At 37.6% G+C, this 22,128-nt stretch overlaps 1 protein-coding gene across 2 annotated transcripts in view; it reads left to right on the plus strand.

Annotated features, from left to right (window-relative positions):
* Positions 1-22,128, plus strand: part of PIK3R3 (phosphoinositide-3-kinase regulatory subunit 3) — a 104,261-nt gene that overhangs the window by 54,259 nt on the left and 27,874 nt on the right. Inside the window, exons 1-5 of one of the 2 annotated variants that reach the window (XM_024985027.2) lie at positions 2,534-5,381; positions 6,060-6,168; positions 8,062-8,160; positions 15,773-15,953; positions 16,730-16,855. In XM_024985027.2, coding sequence (XP_024840795.1) covers positions 6,086-6,168; positions 8,062-8,160; positions 15,773-15,953; positions 16,730-16,855 — 489 coding nt within the window. In that variant the 5' untranslated portion in view covers positions 2,534-5,381; positions 6,060-6,085. 2 annotated transcript variants of the gene reach the window in all.

The raw sequence follows: 22,128 nt of genomic DNA on the forward strand, positions 1-22,128 counted from the left end.
CTATCATTTTGCCTTTTCATACTGTTCATGGGGTTCTCAAGGCAAGAATACTGAAGTGGTTTGCCATTCCCTTCTCCAGTGAACCACATTCTGTCAAATCTCTCCACCATGACCCGCCCATCTTGGATTGCCCCACGGGCATGGCTTAGTTTCATTGAGTTAGACAAGGCTGTGGTCCTAGTGTGATTAGATAGACTAGTTTTCTGTGAGTATGGTTTCATTGTGTTTGCCCTCTGATGCCCTCTTGCAACACCTACCGTCTTACTTGGGTTTCTCTTACCTTGGGCGTGGGGTATCTCTTCACAGCTGCTCCAGCAAAGCCCAGCCATTGCTGCTTACACCTTTAAAATATGTATTTTATTGCCAATTTGGAATGATTAATAGAGGGACTGAAGAATCACATGTATTTAATCTACTGTGTTTTAGCTACTGTTCTATACTTGCCTAATTTTTTTTTTTTTTTTTTTAGCTCCATAAAAACTTTTTGAAGAGAATCTGTAAGTTCCTTATTACTGAAAAGCTTAGACTAGCAGCACTGGCATTACCTGGGAACTTGCTAGAAATGCAGAATTCCAGGCCCCAACCCATACCTAGCAATCAGTGTTCTGTATTTTACAGTATCCCTGGGTGATTTATAAGCACATTAAAGTGTTAAAGGTACTGTTCTGATTCACTGTGCCTGCTACAGTGCTTGACACATGTTAGGTGTCTTCTGTTGGATAATCAGAAATTTAGAAAAGACGCTGTAGTTTAGAAATACTGTTTTGGGGTCAGTATATAGGTATTATTTATAGAAGCTATGGGAGTAGATGAGAGTACAGATTAAAAGAAGGTCAAGGAAATGTCAGTTGTATGGGTGAAGGAAGAGAGGGCTCTCTGGGAAAACTGAGCGCTAAAGAACAGAGGCCTTGAGTATACAAGATGTAGGACAATGAGCAACCTTCCACGAGAATGGGCTGCCAGGTTAGAAGTGTCTTTAGGGAGTGCAAAACTTCAGAGATGGCTAAGAAGTGGGAAAAAACACTTTTCTGGAAAGACATTCAAGTTACAGAATAGTTTATTTAATTAGAATATGGGGAGAATAATCTAGGAGGTTGCTCCAGAGGACATAATGGAATGATCAGCAGTGAGAAGATGGTGTAGTGATGAATTATCTTGAAGTTTATACTTTTGGATTACAAAGTCCATAAGTATAAAGACTGTGTCTATCTAGTTCATTGCCATATTTCCAGCTCTTAGAACATAGGAGGTATTCAATAAATAGTTGTTATATACATATGGATTGATGATAGATTGTAAAAATAGGCCAGCATTTCATTCCTTCTTATTGTGTTCTTTTAGCAACTTTATGTAGAAACAGCTTTGTAATTGTTTCATTCTACTTATATTTCTGCAGATGAGAAAAAATACAAGGAGGCTGTGGGCAGCCCTCTGTAATAGATGTGACATGGTCATTATCTGTTTGTTGGTAGTGGAGCTATCACAGAACTGTCATTATCCGTAAATAGCAGCTTCCCTGTGCTGCTGGTCAACTCAGTTCTGTATAGAGCTCCCCCAGAGAAGGAATACAGACAGCAGCAAGTCTTTGTGGTTCCTTTCAGTGATTTGGTTCTTGTTGGGCCAAACTGGTTCTTGTTGGGCCCTGCTGGTCATGGCATTCAGTTCAGTGAGGACTTGGTTTGACAAGCCCAGTGTTTGAACTTTTCCCAGGAGAGAATCAGTTGTTCTTTTTGCTGGGTTTCAGTTGCTCTTACTGTGTTTTCATTGCACCTTACTTTTACTTTTATTACAGTATTCGCCTTGTTCTGCTGAGAATTATGGTCATGTGTTTCTAAGTGTCATTCCCTCTAGATTTCTTTTAGTGTCTTGTCTTTGTACCTTTCATAGTAATAGCACAGTGCTTTTGTATAGCACAAGTTTAAACTATTAATCCTTATAAGTAGAAGAATTTTAAATTCTGTAAAATTATATTTCCAACTGTAGCTACTTTTATATGCCACATCCCTTTCAAAGAAGATAGGTATAAATAAGTAGCTACTTAGAAAAAAAGAATGGATTATAGCAAGCTCTCCCCATCTAGTCATTTTAGAAGTCTGATATTTGTTTTTTTAAATAACAGCTTTTTTGAAATGTGATTCACATACCATTCAGTTCATCCACTTAAAAAGTATACAATTCAGTAGTGTTTAGTATATTCACAGAATTGTGTAGCCATCACCGCAAACAACTGGAACATTTTCATTGCCCTCAAAGAAACCTGCATACATAGCTGTCATTCCCTTTCTCCCTTTAGTCCAACCCTACACAACCATATACTTTGTTGCTGTAGATTTTCATGTTCTGGACAATGGAATTATACAATATATGGCTTTCATGATTGCTTTTTGTTTCATTTAGTCTAATGTTTTCATGGTTCATCCATGTTACCACATGTTTTTATTTCTTCTTACTGCCTAATAATATTTACTTGTATGTATGTATATTCACACATACATACACACTACATTTTATATATTCATTTACCTTTGATGGATATTTGGGTTGTTTCCAGTTTTTGGCTACTGTAAGTAATACAGCTTTGAACATTTGTATCCAGTTTTTTGTATGGTTTTATGGTTTCTTTCTTTTAAAATATATGGCTAGGATCCAAATTGCTGGGTTATGTGGTGACTCATCATTTAACCTTTTCAGGACCTGCTAGACTGTTTTCCAGCCAGTTGCATCATTTTACATTTCCATCAGCAGTGTATTGAGAGTTCCCGTTTCTCTACATCCTCACCAACATTTGTTGTTATCTGTTTCTTTGAGGTGGTATTTCATTGGTTTCATTTTCATTTCCCTGATGGCTAATACTGTTGAATATCTTTTCATGTGCTTGTGGGCCATTTGTGTATCTTCTTTGGAGAGATGTCTGTTCAGATGCTTTGCCCATGTTTAATTTTAGTCATTTTTTGTTATTAAGTTGCAAGGGTTCTTTATGTGTTCTAGATACAATTTTTATCAGATATATCATTTATGAAGATTTTCTCCCATTTTGTGGGTTGTCTTTTCACTTTCTTGATGGTGTCCTTTGAAGCACAGAATTTTAAATTTTGATGAAATTCAGTTTTCTACTTTTCTTGTTTGTGGTTTTGATGTCATACCTAAGAAACTATTGTCTAATCCAAGGTCATGAAGACAAGCTTATTTTCTTCTAAAAATTTTATAGTTTTGGCTGTTAACATTTAGGTCTTTGATCCATTTTGAGTTAATTTTTGAATACGTACAGTATGAGAAAGGGGACCAACTACATTCTTATATTCGTGTTGTTCCCCTTTTCCCACAATATTATCTTTAACTTTTTTGTTAATTAAAAAATTTTTTCAGCAATCTAAAACTTACAAAAAAGTTGAATGTACAATAGAAATAACTTGCTTTCTAGAACCATTTAGAGTAGGTTGCCGACATGAGAGTCCATGATGTCCATGTTTGTATTTCCCACAAATAAGAACTTTCTCCAACATAACCACAATCAGATCAGAGATCAGATCAGTCGCTCAGTCGTGTCCGACTCTTTGCGACCCCATGAATTGCAGCACTCCAGGCCTCCCTGTCCATCACCAACTCCCGGAGTTCACTCAGACTCACGTCCATCGAGTCAGTGATGCCATCCAGCCATCTCATCCTCTGTCATCCCCTTCTCCTCTTGCCCTCAATCCCTCCCAGCATCAGAGTCTTTTCCAATGAGTCAACTCTTCGCATGAGGTGGCCAAAGTACTGGAGTTTCAGCTTTAGCATCATTCCTTCCAAAGAAATCCCAGGGCTGATCTCCTTTAGAATGGACTGGTTGGATCTCCTTGCAGTCCAAGAGACTCTCACAGCTATCAAAATCAGAAAATGAACAATGATGCATTATTACCGTCTCATCCTCAGATTCCATTCAGGTTTTTCCATTGTCCCAGTAATGTCCTTTATAACAAAAAGATCCAGTCCAGACTCACACGTTGTATTTAATTGGCATGATTCTCTAGATTTTCCCTAATCTAGAACAGCCGCTCAGTCTTTCTTGAGTTTCACGACCTTGATGTTTTTGAAGATTCCACGCCAGTTCTTTTGTAGAATGTTTTTCTAGCGTGGTTGGTTTGTCTCATGTTTCCTTATGACTGGATTCAGTTTATGTGTATTCGTCGTGTCCTTGGTGCATCCTGTTGGTGGCCTGTGATCTCATCGTTACTGGTGGTAGCTACCTTGATTGCTTGAATAAGGTTTGTTTCCCAGGTTTCTCCACTATTATATTAACCTTTTTACTTTCCTGATTAATAAGCATTTGTGGGAAGGCCTTCAAGATTATATAAAGCTTCTGCGTTAATCTTTCTATTTTTTCATTTATTTGTTTACATCTGTGTGGACACATGGATTCCTGTTTTGTTTACTGGTTTATATTCCCTTACTATTGTTATTTGTATTGATGATCCAGTCATTCCAGATTGGGTAGTAGGAGCCCCTTCAAGCTGGTTACTTTGTTGTTTTGTCATGGCCCCTCATTCTTTGAATATTTGGTTACTTTTTGTCACAACATGATGTTCCAGGTTCATTTGGTACTTGGTTTACCCCACCCCAGCTGTTTGTCCACAAGTGCAGATATACAGCTTGATGTTCTTCTTTCCCAATTTGGAACCAGTCAGTTGTTCCATGTCCAGTTTTAACTGTTGCTTCTTGACCTTCATACAGATTTCTCAAAAGGCAGGTCAGATGGTCTGATATTGCCATCTCTTGAAGAATTTTCAACAGTTTGTTGTGATCCACACAGTCAAAGGCTTTGGCATAGTCAATAAAGCAAAAGTAGATGTTTTTCTGGAACTCTCTTGCTTTTTCAATGATCCAATGCATGTTGGCAATTTGATCTCTGGTTCCTCTGTCTTTTCTAGTTAAACATCTGGAAGTTCACGGTTCACACACTGTTGATTTATTTATTTTTATTTTAAAGATATAGGTATAAACACACACTTGAATAGCTTGCTAAATAACTGCTTCCCTGGCCTTCCTACTCCTTTTCCTGTTGACCAAGCGGCTGAGCCCTCAGCTACATAGGCTCTGGTGCCTAGCTGGTGTTTTTAAATAAAACACTGAAAAATGAAGTACAGAGAAGACTGTGGAAAGTAGTGAGAAAGAGAATACCGTGAAAAACAAAAGCCATAGGATGTGATGTTCAAATTTAGACACAAGATGGTTCATGATGATTATTGGTAAATAATAAAATAGGGGACAGATTGGCCAGGACCGAAGAAACAAGAGGGCCAGGGAGCCCCATTGTGCCTGACAAAGGTGGGCATCCTCCAGATGGAGAGTCTTAATTACATCCGTTACAGTGAACATCTTCACGACGCTGTGAGCTCTTCAAGGTCAGATGCATGGCTTCCTTATGTCTGTATCCCCACTGTTTAACACTTTCTTGCATATGGTAGATTTTTAATACATATATTTGGGAACCAGGAAACTGAGCTGAGTCGGCTTAATGCTTTCAAAGCCGTTTTGGGTGATGTCTATTCATGCAGTTCATTCACTCCTCTACCTAAGGCAAGGGTGACAGACTTCATCTCACTCTGGTGGACTGATAGTGAACACCTGGAAGCATTAATGATACAGATTTTGAGGGGACTCCCCTGGCAGTCCAGTCGTTAAGATTCCATGTTTCCACTGCAGGGAGCATGGGTTTGGTTGATGGCACGGAAGAAAGGAGTGCCACTCATTCACAGTGCCACCTTGAAAGAAGGGTGGCACAGATGTTCTCTACCCCCACCCTGGCCTAGGAGAAAGGCATCCAACAAAAAGTTAGTATTTTATAAGAAGGAAAAAAATGCAGATAGCTTGAATATTTCATTTTTTCAGGCAATTATTGGTAGAGTTCTAAAAGGATTCTTTCATTGGCAAATGTTTAACATTTAACATAAAATAATCCCTATTTTGATTTATAATGATCTGGAACCTTAATGTACATTGGTTAATGAACTGTATTTGAGGAAATTAGAGAGTAAATAATAATTTACATTACAAAATAATAATGTTAATTTCTCTTCTAGCTCTTCCACCAAAGCCACCTAAGCCAATGACTTCAGCCATTACAAATGGAATAAAGGACAGTTCTGTTTCTCTTCAGGATGCAGAATGGTACTGGGGGGATATTTCAAGGTAATTAGACTAAGTATTATAGTTGAATGGAGTTTAAAAAATAATTCTTGAGATTAGTAGTTTAGAAAAATATTTTTAATGCCCCACAAGTTGTCATTTAAAGATTACCATTTAAAAACCTGTGTAGGAGAACCTTTAAAATTTTCTAAATAGTTTTCTTCCCACACACAAAAAAAGACAAGATAATCTTTAAATTGTACGTATGGTTATTACTTTTAATACTGTATTGAGGATAGGGTTCTAAATAAGTGAAACGTACATTTAGGATAGATGTATGTGTTTTGGGATAAAATATTTATGCTTAATTTTCCCTATGTTTCTGTTTCTAAGGTAATGGTTCCTCAGTGTTTTCACACATAAAAATCAATGGAGTAGGGTTCAGGAATCTGCATTTATAACCTCCCAGTTGATTTTTATGTCTCTTCACCTCCTTTTGAGAAATAGGACTCTAGGACAGATTTGCTTTTTGGGTAAAATGTGGTTTTGGAAAACTCTGAATGTAGAGAGAAAAAAAAGATACATCTATATTTTATAGATAAATACGTATATATATTTTAAATTCAAATACTGTATTTTCTTGTTTTTAAAAAGTTATATCTACTTTTGCCAAATCAGATTTCAAGTTGCTTCTGTATTCCTCAATATGCTTGTCCTTCTCTTTCTCTTGTCTGTACTTTCCTATTACCAAAGTAGCACTCATTTATTTTTTTTCCATATCATTTTAACCATCTAAAGATGTACAGCTCAGTGGCATGAAGTACATTCACATTATTGTTCATCCTTCCCCACCCTCCATCTCTGAAAGTGTCATCTTCCCAAAGTGAGCTCTGTACTCATTAAACACTAACTCACTTTTCCTTCTGTTTTCCCCAGCACCTGCCTCCTCTTTCTGTGAATTTGACTTTTCTAGGTACCTCATATAAGTGGAATCATGTAACATTTGTTCTTTGTGTTTGACTTGTTTCGCTTAGCACAATGTCTTCAAGGTTAATCCATGTTATAGCATGTGTCAGAATTTCCTTTTTAAGGCTGAGTAATATTCCATTATATATACCTACCACATTTTAATTTATTCATTCTTATGGACATTTGGCTTTGATGAATACTTGAGTTATTTCCAGCTTTTGGCTATTGTGAATAATGCTGCTATGAACATTGGTGTATAAATGTACAAGATTCTGCTTTTAGTTCTTTGGGCATATACCCAGAAGTGGAATTTCTGGGTCATACAGTAATTCTGTATTTAATTTTTTGAAAAAGACTTAATATATTTGATATTAAACATAAAATTTAAATTTTAGCAATGTACAAAAAAAGGATCTACTATATTTACATACTACTTAATTTATATTTTAAGACCATGTGGTTCTGTGACTCAAGTTTCTTTTATGTCCTGCCGTTTTCTTTGAGTCTTCTAGTGTTGTTCCTTAAAGTCCTAAACCATCTCTGCAGAAGAAATTTTTTGTCAGTATAAATTCAAATTGGAGAATATTATTGAAAGATTGTGAACTGAGTAAATTATCCCCACTCTGATCTGACCCAGCTGCCACTGTTGTTTAAACTTAATCTTTCTAAACAGCTGCTGTTTTTTTCTGACACTCTACAAGTTCATACCTGCCTAAGGAAGCCCTAAAGGCTTAATGGAAACAGGTATTCCCTACAGACAGTTGAAACCTGGAAGAGTTTAAAAATCAAATACTCATCCTGGGATTGCAAAACACCAAAAATCAAAACAAAAGCATATCTAGGGGAGGAACTAAATGACCTCTGACAGCCCCCAGGATTCTATAATCTTAGACCCCACCTCCCAATTAGTCTTAGTGATAATATGTGAAGAAAACAACCAACACTTACATTAAAAAAATTTTTTTTTCCTATAATTCCTTTCTTCAGGGAGGAGGTAAATGACAAATTGCGGGACATGCCAGATGGTACCTTCTTGGTCAGAGATGCCTCAACCAAAATGCAGGGAGATTACACTTTGACCTTGCGGTGAGTATTTTTCAGCATTTTGTCTAGTGTTCTACTAGCATGATTTATTTCTGGTATACAAAGATTCCTGTATTTTATTTAAATCTTTATATACAAATTTCTTCATATTTTTATTTAATTTAGATACATAATTTTAGTTGTTTGGCTAACTATCTTTTTCCTACACATTTAAATATTTAAATTAATACTAAAAAGGCAACAATTTTTATTTTTATGTAGCAGTAAAACAAAAAGCCTTAAAATCCCTAAATATGATGAAGTAAGATGTATACTGTTGACCTTATGAGTGAAGTAGAAGTCATGGGCACAGCCTAAAGTTATTAATGATATGCTGGGAATCCACCCCTCCAATAACTCTATTGTTTTCCTTAATCTAGACTTCAGAGAGTAAAACTCAACATAAATAAGACAATTTTCATGCCATCCGTGTGGGCATATTAGAATCTCATAAGGTGGATGTATCAGTCTATATTTACAAAGATGGGATGTATAATTAAACAGATTAGGGAAACTGTATTAGATATTTCTACATTTAGTTTTAACCGTTAACATAGCCTAAGGACAATAAAAGAATCTGCCTGCCAATGCAGGAGAAGTGGATTTGATCCCTAGGCTGGGAAGATCCTCTGGAGAAGGAAATAGCAACCCACTCCAGTATTCTTGCCTGGGAAATCCCATGGACAGAGGAGGCTGGCAGGCTACAGTCCATGGGGTCACAAAAGAGTTGGAAATCACTTAGCAACTAAACAACAAGGACAATAAGGTCTTGCATTCTGTTTTGTTTTTTAAAAAGGGACTGTCTAAAGAATAATGGCAACGGTAACAACTTCCTTGTACATTTTACATGCAGTATCTATATCAAAACAACCTTATGAGGAAGGTATCATTAATACCATTAATATTTCCATTTTATAGATGAAGCAACTGAAGCTTAAGTTGGTTAAGAAACTTGTCCTAAAGACACTTAGCTTGTAAGTGTCAGAGGACAGGTTCAAACTCAGACTTATTTGTTTCTTTGTCGCCTTTCCAGCCTAGCATCTTTAGGAAAAATAATCCCATATTTTATCCTAGAAATTTGGGATTACTATATATCAGCTTCTGGTAAAGACATTAAGAAGTTAATTAAGCTAGGACTTAAGCTGTGCTGAGGAATAATCCATGTTCTGCAGTGATTCATTCAACATAATTTTTTCCCATTCCAGTCAGGCTTCTGTCTCTACTGCTGTTCACGGACTGCTAGACCAACGGCCACTTCTCTCTCCTTACCTTTCTGACCTCTTAGCAGCATTAGTCATGGACATGTCTTCTTAGAAACCGTTTATTGTCTTGGCTGTTCTGACATCACACTCTCCTAATGTTCTTCCTAACTCATTTGAGATTATTCCAGGGCTCAGAACTGGGCTTCATTCTCTTCTCCCAAGAGTGAGTATTCATTCTCCGAAGGTGAGCTTGTCCTGTCCCATGGCTTTAATGTACATCTTCATAGTGATGATTCATAAACCTTATCTTCTAGCTCTGACCTTCTGAATTCCAGATGCATATATCCAGTTGCCACTCAGATAACTAGAGCACATACTAATTTTAATATAGTCAAAGCAGAATTCTTGATTTCTAATGCAGCTCCCCCTACCCAAACTGTTTCTCTTCTAGTGTTCCCTTTTTTTTCAGAAACAGAACCACCATCTCCATTACTACCACTATTTTGTGCTACTCGAGTCACAAAATCTTTTTTTCCCTCACATCCAATCTGTCATTAAACAACCCCTGCCAACTCTACCTCCAAATCTATATCCATAATCTCTTCACACTTGTCTACCATCCAAATCTAAGCCACCATTTTCTGGCTTGATATTTCATAGTTACCTCCTAACAGGTTTGAATATGCAGAAAGTTAGAGAGGAGGTTGCAGGATTAGGTAGCAACAGAAACAAAGATTTGGAGGTGAGAAACTGTAGAGTTCTGTTCTGTGAGATGCAATTCCATTTGGCTAGAGAGTAACATTTGAAGAGGGAAAAGTAGCAGGGGTCAGAAAGTTGGAAAGGGTCATGTTGAAGAGGGCCTTGAATTCTAAATTTAGGAATTTGTGTTTAATATTGTATGGAGGCAGGGGGAACCATTTCATTTTTCAATGGGGATGTTTTACAGTTAGACTGTGTTTGAATAGAAAAAATAAAAAAGGATAGAGACTAGTAAGGAGTTAGATGGCTGTTATGAATTGAGAGGGAATGATGTTCTAGAATTAGGTTTATTCTTTAATCATTTAATATTATTAAGTGCCCACAGTGTTCCACGAAAAGAAAATACTGGACAAGCCAAAAATGGTTTCTTATCTATAGTGTTTATATTTGGGGGTTGGTTATAGTCAGGGAGAGGGAGACAAAAGAAACATAAAAAAAAAAAAATGAAACAGTTCCCTGGTGGTCCAGTGGTTAGGACTCTACGCGTTCACTGTGAGGTTCGGAAATAAGATCCTGCAAGCCATGTGACACAGCCCAAAAACAAAAGACATAACAAATCACTTTGTTGTACACCTGAAACTAACAGAATATTATAAATTGGCTATAGTTCGATTAGAAAAATGAAAAGATATAATTTCACAGTATATAAAGGGCTATGTAGGGAATACATAAGGTTATATGATAACAGAATATGAGGAAAAGAATTTCACAAAGTTTTGAGGAGAGCCTCTCTGAGGATATGACCTCGGAAAACTGAAGTATATAAAGAGCTGGCCAGAAAAGTGTTCCCAGGAGAGGGAACAGAAAATGCAAAGACACTGTTTTTTGAAAGATCTGGTGAATCCAATAAATGCAGACACCGATGTTCCTGCTTTCAGTGTGAATCAGAGTAGTAGGAGATGAAGTTGAAAGTGGGAAAGAGCCAGATGCAAAGAGCCTAATGAGCCATGGTAAGGAATTTGAACTTTATTTCTAAGTACAAAAAAAAAAATTAATAAAGGGTTTTAAGCAGGGCAATGACATGATCAAAAGATTGAATACACTATTACCTAGGATTGTGGCTCTAGGAAAGGAGTTGAGAATCAAAGTAAGAGGCAATGTTGAGCTGAGAGCTAAAGGGATTTGATAATAGAAAAAGTATGAGGTTACGGAGGAGTTAAAAGTGACTGTGGTTTGAGCCTGCTGGGCTTAGAATGAATGTGCCATTTATAGAAATAGGAGAGTCAGGAGCAGTTGATTTTTAGCTGCTTCAGAACTTCCAGGTAAAAATATATCTAGAGTACAGCTAGAAATTTATGTTTAATGCTTAAGGGAGAATATAGGGCCAGAAAAAGATTCAGGTACATATCTACATAGAATAATTGGAATTTTAAGGAAAGAGTTTATATAGGAAAAAAAGGGTGGAGGACTGAAGGCAAATTTTTTTTAGGGAATAAACTGTGTAGCAGGAGGATGGAGGCAGAGAAAGAACAATTAAGAGGTTGAAAGAAAAGAGTAATGTCACAGAAGTCATAGAATTATGAAATATTAAGAAGGAAGTGGGAGTAGAGGAAAGAAAGGGAGTGTGGAAATTTCAGTCACTGCAAAGAATCTGAGCCTGGGATAGAGGGGGAGAGCAGAGTCCGAATTTGGTAAAAAGTCACTGGTGACCCTCAAATGAGAGAAAAGAGCGTGAGATCAGACTGCAGACAATAGGTGAGAAGAAGTAGAGCTTTTTCAATTCAGTTACCATTTAAAAAAATCAGCAAATGGTATTTATAGTAGAAAATCTGGATAGTTAACAGATCTTTAGGAATCTGATATATGCCGGCATTGGACCAGGTGCTAGGATGTAAGGAGGAGTAGCAATGTTCTTCTGTTAAGAAGGTTACAGCATGGGAGAGACATAATTAAAAACCCACTATTCCTCAGTTCCTTCATGTCTTTACTTCCTTCTCTCTTTAAAGTTAACAGTCTAATATTAAAATAACCTTGTTGAGTATATCCTTTCTCCAGACTTGTGCCTCTCTCCCTTGTAGTAGTCGTCTAAATATTGATATATTCCAACACTTGTTAAATTCAACTCTCCATCTGTTTTTTGCCTATACCCGGGCAGCTGAATGTGGAGAAAAATACATCATGCAGACTGTTGTGCAGTCACTAAGTCCTGTCCAACTCTTTATGAATGTGTGTATGCTCCGTCATGTCCAACTCTTTGCGACCCTATGGACTGCAGCCCACCAGGCTCCTCTGTCCATGGAATTTTCCAGGCAAGAATACTGGAGTGGGTTGCCATTTCCTACTCCAGGGATCCAACTCTTTACCACCCTATGAACTGCAGCATGCCAGTCTCGTCTGTCCTCCACTATCTCCCAGAGTTTGTGAAAGTTCATATCCATTGAGTTGGTGATGTTGTCTAACCATCTCATCCTCTACTGCCCCCTTCTCCTTTTGTCTTCAGTCTTTCCCAGCATCAGGGTCTTTTCCAATGAGTTGGGTTGTGACTGCCAATCTTAAGTGGGCATTTAGTACTGCCCCGCTGAATTTACATTTTCACAGTCCCATTTGCTCTCTTACTTTTCCTAGATGATAATTTCACATGTTCTTTTTTTCTCTTCAGATCAACAACCCACATCCCTCCCTTTTAACTAAAGAAGTTGCTTCCTGTTTCTCTGAGGGTATGGAAGCAGTTAGAAGAGATCTAATTCCATCATGCTCCTGTTGCTACAGCCATCAACATGAATGTGAATACTCTGCCTTTCTCCTGTTCCAGTGATGACTGTTCATTTCCTTGTCCAGGATCCCGTTGTGGATGAGATCCCATCCCATCCCATCCCTCTAACCTACTCAAGGAATCACCCTAGGAATTATTTTGTTCTTTCTTATGGATCAACAGTTTTTGTCTCTACTGAGCCATTCCCATAATAATATAAATATGCTTTACAATCTTTCACTTAAGAATAATAAAGAAAGAAAATTCCTTTGACTCTTTCTTTTCAGCTGTTTCCCTATTTCTCTGCTTCCATTTACAGCAGTGTTCCTCAAGACAGTTGTCTGTAGGCATTTCTTCTTCCTCTTCTTTCATTCTCTTTGATCCATTCCAATCGGTCTTCCATCCTTACCATTCTATTGACACCATTTGGTCAGGACCCCTTAGTGATCTCTGCTTTGCCAAACCCCAAGATCATTTACCCAGTTGATCCTATCCTCTTTGACAAAATGCTTTTTTAAAAAACAGGGTTTTAAGATACTGTTTACTTCATTAATTTCTCTATCTTGGTTTCCTTTCTCATCTCCCTGACCACTAAACATTGGTGTACCCCGGGACTTAGACCTCAGACCTTTTCTCTTATTCAACTATGTTCATCTTCAAATAACATCTATAGGCTGACAACTCCTGATTTTATACATCTGGCCCAGAACTTGCTCCTGAACTTTAGATTCCTTACGTAGGCTGCAGGATCCTCTGCTCTTGGATGTTCACTGGGCATTTCAAACGTTAACAAATCTAAAGTTAAAGTGCTGTTTTCCTCTTTAAACATGTTCCTTTTATATATATCCTCCTCCTTTCTGATAAATGACAATTCCATTCTGACTGCTTAAGATAAAAGCCATGAGATCATCTTTACTTTTGTCCCCTTTCATGCCCATATCTAGGCCACAGCGCATCCTGTCAACTCGATCTTCAGCATATATTCAGAATCCCACCATTTCTCAGTATCTCCACAGCTACTACCCTTGTCCAAGACACCATCATGTCTTGCCTAGATTATTTTACAAGTCTCCCAGCTGACCTTTCTACTTCTACCTCTGCCTATTTTGAATGGTCTTATCAACTTAGCAGCTAGAATGAGCCTTGTAAAACACAAAATAGATGATATCATTCTGCTCAGACTTTCTTGTGTTCCCCATCTTAGTCAGCAAAAGCAAAAGCCATTACAGTGATCTACAGGCTATTATATGATCCAGGTTCCTTTTACTTTGCTTCCTACTACTCTCCTTTTTGCTTTTTTTAGCTCCAGCAATGCTGACCTCATTGCTGTTCCTGGAACATGCCCAGCTTGCTTCTACCTCAGGCGCTTTGTACTTGCTATCCCCTGTCTGGAAAACTTCTCCCCCAGATATCTGCTGTGCCAGACTGCTCCCATCATTTAGGACTCTGCTAAACGTCGCCTGAGCAGAGTGATTTTCCTTGTGCAACATATATGAAGTAGCCATTTCTCCACCCCCAGAATAATCTTTTTCCTTTGCTCTGTTTTTTTTTTTTCTAAAGGACCTATTACCAGGTGATGTATCTAGTTGTTTATTTTTGTGTTCTATCTTAGTGAAAAATTCTTTATCCTCTTTATAAAAATGGGGATATGTTCCGCCTGTTCCTAAACTGGAAGTTCTGTGAGAGCATGGACTGTATCTGGCCTGTTTATCACTGTGTCCACTGTGCCTCATACAGTCTGGACATATAATAGATGTGCAAAAAGTTTTTTTGAATGAGTAAGTACCTTCTAGTTTTCCTCTAGCAGAAAGAGCAGCTGGCATTACCCATACCCTCTATGGCTATATGCATGGGAATACACCTATAGAAACTGCCTATGATTAGGTGGTCCTTCTACTGTAACGTTTTATAGGATAGTTCTTCATCCATCTAAACTGACCATCTAAGCATTACATTTAAATCGTCCACGGATTCAAACCTATTGTGTTTGACCTTTTACAAATCCCAGTGCTTCATTTATCATGTGTAATGGCATGGCATAAAGAGATAAAGAAGCATATTTTCCCCCCATTAAGTCTGTATGCTGCTATAAGAACAGTTGAGTGAGAATTGTGCAGTATTTTGCTATGATATAATGAATCAGTCTGCTCTGCTTTTAGATTATACCTTAGGGGACTTGCAAAACATGGCCATTTTTAAGCTTTGGTTATAAATTATCTTTTAAGGGACCATTGGATATGTCTCAGTAAACAAAAGTGGTCTAAACTATTCAAGCATCTAATATAAATGGCTCTTCAAAAGCTATACTTTGTAAAACAGTTGAATGACAGTTGAATCATTTACATATTGTGATGCCTAAATAAATAGTCTTTCCAAGTATTATAAGTGAATCTAAAAGACAAAGTAATGTAGGGTGCTGGATTAATTACTCAGTTATAAATCATTCAAGGAGCTTAATTATGTTTGTGCATTAACAATAAAACCATGAGTGTTGTGTTGGTATATGTGTGACAAATGGTTATCACCCTCTTCATATAGAGATTGCTTCTGTGTCCCTCCAGAGACACACTACCACATATCTTTAGATCCTGAAGAGATTGTCTGTGTTCTTCTTGATACAGAATTTACATTAAAAAAAGTGGTTCAGAAAATAAACAAAAGATACACTTTACTTTTGTTTTAGTTTGTTTTAGTGATTATTTTTGTTAAATTTGTTGATACTGAAAGTTGTGTATGTTGACCTTTAGTAACCAAGATACTTTATAGACAGAAGAAATAATTGTAAAAATAATATGTATACTTCTACACATATAATATATGCCTTTTCACCCATTCCAGTCTTGTTAACATAATAAAACTTGTTTACAATGTGACACCAAGCTTTCATATCTCCAAGTGAAAGAGTACTTCAACGGAATTTTTTGGGAAAAAAAAATCTACAGTTATGTCTTGTTGTTCACAGGAAGGGAGGCAATAATAAGCTAATAAAGATTTATCATCGAGATGGTAAATATGGCTTTTCTGATCCTCTGACATTTAATTCTGTGGTGGAGCTCATTAGCCACTATCATCATGAATCTCTTGCCCAGTACAATCCCAAACTTGATGTGAAACTGATGTACCCAGTGTCCAGATACCAACAGGTAGGTATATTACATAAGTTTGGGATTTTTTTTTTTTTGGCTGTGCTCTGTGGCATGTGGGATCTTATTTCCCTGACCATGAATCAAACCCATACTCCTACAGTGGAAGTGCAAAGTCAACTACCGGAGCACCAGGGAAGTCCTCTGGTTACACAGGCTCTTAATAGCTAATCAGCAAGTCATTATTTAACAACATCATTTGATTCTAACTTACCAGGTTTATTAGGAAAAAAAAAAGAAGAAATGCTAGATGCTTAAATTTTCCTACTTAAGATTTAAGATATGTTTAGAACTTATTTTGTGACTACTATTCCTTAATATCTTGTTGCATGTGTTTGTTAACTTTATGATACAGGATACTCGGGGCTGGTGCACTGGGATAACCCAGAGGGAGGGTATGGGGAGGGAGGTGGGAGGGGGGCGTTCAGGATGGGGAACATGAGTACACCCATGGTGGATTCATGTCGATGTACAGCAAAACCAATACAATATTGTAAAGTAATTAGCCTCCAATTAAATAAATTTATATTAAAAAATAAAAAAATGTTTGTTTCCTATTTATATTTCATTAAAAAAATTTTAAGTATTACCTATTTTGATGTGATCTTAAGAGGTTGATCTTAGTGTTAACAAAAGGATTTAGTGGTTTCCCATACTTGATACTAATACAGTAGCTTAAACTTACAGCAGAAATACAATTTAAAAATAAATAGTTGTGGAAAGATCCATGTTTTAGAAATATTGGCATTCTTCATTTCTTTTGTTTACCTATATAGGATCAGTTGGTAAAAGAAGATAATATTGATGCTGTCGGGAAAAAACTGCAGGAGTATCACTCTCAGTATCAGGAAAAGAGTAAAGAATATGACAGACTATATGAAGAATATACCAGAACATCCCAGGTTAGTATATTTTTGTTGTTTAGGCCAGTAAGTAGGCGGTAAGGCTTACAGTTATCTTGGATTTTCTATAATATTATTATTTTCCATAATTCACTTGACAGTCTTTATCTGCCTTGATATCTTTTTTAAGCTAAAAAAAATTTATTGAAGTATAGTTGATTTACATATATAAATTCTTATGTATATAAAGATTTTTATGTATGAATTCTTTTTCAGATTCTTTTCCATTATAGGTTGTTTCAAGATATTGAATCTAGTTCCTTGTGTTATACAGTGAGGCCTTGTTTTAGGCTTCCCTGGTGGCTCAGGAGGTAAAGCGTCTTCCTGTAATGTGGGAGACCTGGGTTCGACCCCTGGGTTGGGAAGATTCCCTGGAGAAGGAAATGGCAACCCACTCCAGTACTCTTGCTTAGAAAATCCCAGGGACAGAGGAGCCACGGTAGACTACAGCCCATGGGGTCGCAAAGAATTGGACATGACTGAGCGACTTCACTTTCACTTTGTTGTTTAAGCTATCTTGGTATCTCTTTTTAAAAATTAAACCAAATTAAATTAATTAATTTATTTATTGACTGTGTTGGGTCTTTATTGCTGCACTTGGGCTTTCTCTGACTGTGGTGAGCAGGACCATCTCTTGTTGCAGAATACAGGCTCTAGGTGCACGGGCTTAGCAGTTGTGGCTCACAGGCTTAGTTGCCCTGCGCCATGCGGAGTCTTTCCAGACCAGGGATCAAATCTGTGTCCCCTGCATTGTCAGGTGGACTCCCAACCACTGGACCACCAGGGAAGTCCAGTACCAACTTAGTATTGAAAAAGTTTTCAGTAGGGTTTAAACACTATATATGCTCCTATACATTTTTATTCCTTCCCCCTTATATTGTTATCACTACTGATTACGTTGTTATACATTGTCTGCCCATTAGCATAGATTTATAATTATAGTTTTATACATTTGTCCTTTAAAACATATAGAACATGGACAGAAGAGCCTGCAGGCTGTAGTCAAAGGGTTGCAAAGAGTCAGACATGACTGAAGCTACTTAGCATGCACGCAACCAAAAGTACAAAACTACTGGCTTTTATATTTGCTTATGCAGTTGCTTTTACCAGTGTTCTTTCTTTATTCATGTAGCTTTGAATTACTGTCTAGTGTCCTTTCATTTCATCCCAAAGGAGTCTCTTGAGCATTTTTTGTAGGGCAAGTCTTGGGGTAACAGACTCCTTTAACTTTTGTCTATCTGGGCTTATCTTATATAATTTCTCTTCCTTCATTCTTGAAGAACAGTATTTCTAGTTACAGAATTCTTGGCTGACAATTGTTTTCTTCCAGGTCTTTAAATATTGCCCACCTGCTGCCTTACAGCCTAAATATTTTGGATGGCAAATCAGCTATTATTTTTTTATTTTTATTTTTTATTAGTATTTTTTTATTGAATGCCATTTGTATATGACAAGTCACTTCTTTTTTGCTGCTTTCAAGATTCTCTCTTTGTGTTTTGACAATTTGATTACAATTGTGAAATACTTAGATTTTTAAAAAATGTCTTTGTCTGTAGTTTGTTAACTGTTGAGGGTTAGTCATCTGTGAACTCTTCCAGTATTACTGTGCTTCATGGTTCCTTGTTTTGACCCTAGAATTAACGTTCTTGATTCTCAGCCCCAAAGCCCTTGATCTTGTTTCTAAGCTAGTGTCTGTGGTGTGCAGTGTAAATGCAGAGACTGCACCAGGAGCCTCTGGACTGGAGGAGTTTATTAGGAGATGTTGGCCTGCGAGAATTGCAGGTTAGGTGTGCGATACAGTGCTGACTAGGGGAAGGTGTGGGATTACAGTGGTCAGAGTTACTGTGATGGTCCATTTTTCTTTGTGAGATGTTTGGTTTCTTTTTTTTTCAGATTTTCTTTTATTAGCTAAGTAGTTATTCAGAATGACTGTAATAACCTTTTTTTCCCCTCCTTATCTGATGCTTGTGCTGTGTCTGTGGTGTGACTGTGTGTGTATGCTGTTTTTTACACTGCAGATTTCAGGTTTTCTGTGTTCCTTTGCCTCTTCTAAGTGAATTATCTGTGATGAGACTAGTATTTGATTTAGAATGGAGAAAAAGTTACTGAGGTTTCTTCAGATTGAATCAACATAAGTGGTCAATGTTAGGGGATGGTGAAATTATCATACATATACATATATATGGCTATTAGAAGAGTTTTCAGAAATTACTTTAAAACTTGATTTTTAAAACATAACAAAAGTTATATAAATATATATGTTAAATATAAATATTGCTGAATTCTATGAATTATATCACACAGCATGAAAGTCCCCATTCCCCAGAGGCAACTACTGTTATTAAATACTTCTAAGGAATTCCTCATGACCTCAGAAATGCTAATGATGTAGCTTCAGGTAAAGGATGGGAACTTAAGTATAGACAGACTCTCTCATAGGACATCAGTAGATTTTAACATAACCAGTTTTAGAAAATAATTCTCCTAAATTCCAATTTAGTTCATTTTATATTTTTAAGAAAGGTAATCTGTGTGTGTGTGTGTGTAAGAGGGGAGGGGGAGAGAGGGAGAATCAGGTACAAAAGATTAGTGCAACCATCCAAAAATATGTATTGAATACCTAGTCTAGGTAGGAAACGATTTTTGACTCCAGCTATACAGAGGGAGTAGTGAGGCCTTATTTTGCAGAAGTGAAAGGTTCTCTGACATATTTGTTAACTGTAATGTGCATTAGTCAAAATGGCATGCTTTAATCCCTTTCCTCTGCATCAAATAAAGCAGTGATGGGTTACTCTAATCGTGTGGGTGAATTTATTTAAAGGGCATTGTATAACACTATGTTTAATCTCACAAAAATATTAAGTAAAAGACTCAAAAGATATATGAGTATATTCTATAAGGTACAAAACCAAGCAAATGTTAACATTTTCATTTTGACTAGGAATATAAAGTGGTAAGGTTCTAGGAGAGCAGAAGTTTTCAAATTTGTTATGTATCCTAAATGCTTCAAATAATGCCTGCAATATTGTCGTTTATTCGCTAAGTTGTTTCTGACTCTTTGAGAACCCATGGACTGTAGCCCACCAGGCTTCTCTGTCCATGGGATTTTCTAGGCAAGAATTCCAGAGTGGGTTGCCATTTCTTTCTCCAGGGGATCTTCTCAACCCAGGGATCAAACCCACGTCTCTTGCATTGGCAGGCAGATTCTTTACCACTGAGCCACCATTCAGTTGTTTATTGAATGAATTTATGCAAGATAATGAACCAAAGCATTCCACCTTTGTCAAGAGCCTGAAATCAGATCTCAGTGTGGACTACAGTCTTGGGGAAGGTTAACACTTCTGTGAATGGAGGTTAGAAAAAAATAGCCACCATTGCATATGGCTTTGGCTTGTGTAGAGTTGCATTTCTTTCTTATCATGACTGGAGAAAACAGAAAACTCCACATATGGCACACATGCCCAATAATATCCTCATATTTAACAGCAGAATATGAGTGCTGAGCAGCTGGTATGAGACTGGGTTCTGGAAGTGGAATCCCTGCTTAGGGAACTGGGAATGGGGCTGGATGGAGGCAATCAAAAAAGCCAGAAGGCCAGAGCTAGAAGAGGGCTAATTTCTGTGTGAGAATTGAGAGTGCGACCTGAGATGGGCCAAGCGGAGAAGAGCCTTGGAGGCTTAAAGCTTTGGGAGGTAGAAGAGAGGGAGGGATCCAGAGGGATCCAGTGATTAACAGTTTAGGAGAGACAATGAGTGTTAAAGGGAGATCAAAGAACTGACCTCCTCCATTTGTGTTACAGTGTTTCTAAATGTTGTAGACCTTCTTCATGTTTTCTTTTTCTGTAAAAGGAAAGATTTCATTTTAGATAAAATCTAGTTTGCTGTGGTGTAATCAGATTCTTCCCAGAGAATGGGAAGAGATGGTGTACCCAGAGTCAGAGTTGGCACAGAGTGAGAATAGGCTGTATGTGGGGATATTTACATCTGGATTACATATAATTATGAGGCAAAGTGATAGGATTTAGTGATGGTTTGGAATTAGACACCAGAATTCAGCCATGAGATCATTGGTGATCTTGGAAAGAGTAGTGTCTGTAGAATGGTGAGTGCAGAAGCCAGAAAAGAGTCAGTTGGAGTATGAATGAGAGATGAGGAACGAGAGAGAGCCCATATAAACAATTCTTTTCAGAAGCTGAAAAGAGAAATCAGGATTAAGGAACTTTATTTTTTTTCAAAGTGGTGTTAAATTAGAACCTGTGTGAGAAGGAACCTTAGACTGGAAGAGTGAATGTTGTGAGAGGGACTAGTTGATATGATATGAAGTACCAGAGGAAGGGACAGGAGGTAAGACCCAGAGAAGAGAAGAAGGGGTAAGGTGGGTTACAGTTTTGATGGTAGGCATAGTCGCATTGTTTGTTGGGGAGCTGCTGCTTTGCCAGTGACACCAAACATTATTTCTTTTGCTGCTCTGCTTGCCAACACATACAACAGTCAGACTGTTGGTGTTTTCTTTGAGGATCTAGGGCCAGAACTTTAATCAGTTCAGTTCAGTTGTTCAGTCATGTCCATTTCTTTGCAACCCCATGGACTGCAGCACCCCAGGCCTTCCTGTCCATCACCAACTCCCAGAGTTTACTCAAACTTATGTCCATTGAGTCGGTGATGCCATCCAACCATCTCATCCTCTGTCGTCCCCTTTTCCTCCTGCCCTCAATCTTTCCCAGCATCAGGGTCTTTTCCAATGAGTCAGTTCTTCGCATCAGGTGGCCAAAGTATTGGAACTTCAGCTTCAGCATCAGTCCTTCCAATGAACATTCAGGACTGATTTCCTTTAGGATGGACTGGTTGGATCTCCTTGCAGTCCAAGGGACTCTCAAGAGTCTTCTCCAGCACCACAGCTTTGGCGCTCAGCTTTCATTATAGTCCAACTCTCACATCCATACATGACCACTGGAAAAACCATAGCTTTGACTAGACAGACCTTTGTTGGCAAAGTAATGTCTCTGCTTTTTAATATGCTGTCTAGGTTGGTCATAACTTTTCTTCCAAGGAGCAAATGTCTTTTAATTTCATGGCTGCAGTCACCAACTGCAGTGATTTTGGAGCCCCCCAAAATAAAGTCTGTCACTGTTTCCACTGTTTTCCCATCTATTTCCCATGAAGTGATGGGACCAGATGCTGTGATGTTAATTTTCTGAATGTTGAGTTTTAAGCCAACTTTTTCACACTCCTCTTTCACTTTCATCAAGAGGCTCTTTAGTTCTTCGCTTTCT

This window comes from Bos taurus, chromosome 3 (genome assembly GCF_002263795.3).
Source record: "Bos taurus isolate L1 Dominette 01449 registration number 42190680 breed Hereford chromosome 3, ARS-UCD2.0, whole genome shotgun sequence".
Lineage (NCBI taxonomy): Eukaryota > Metazoa > Chordata > Mammalia > Artiodactyla > Bovidae > Bos > Bos taurus.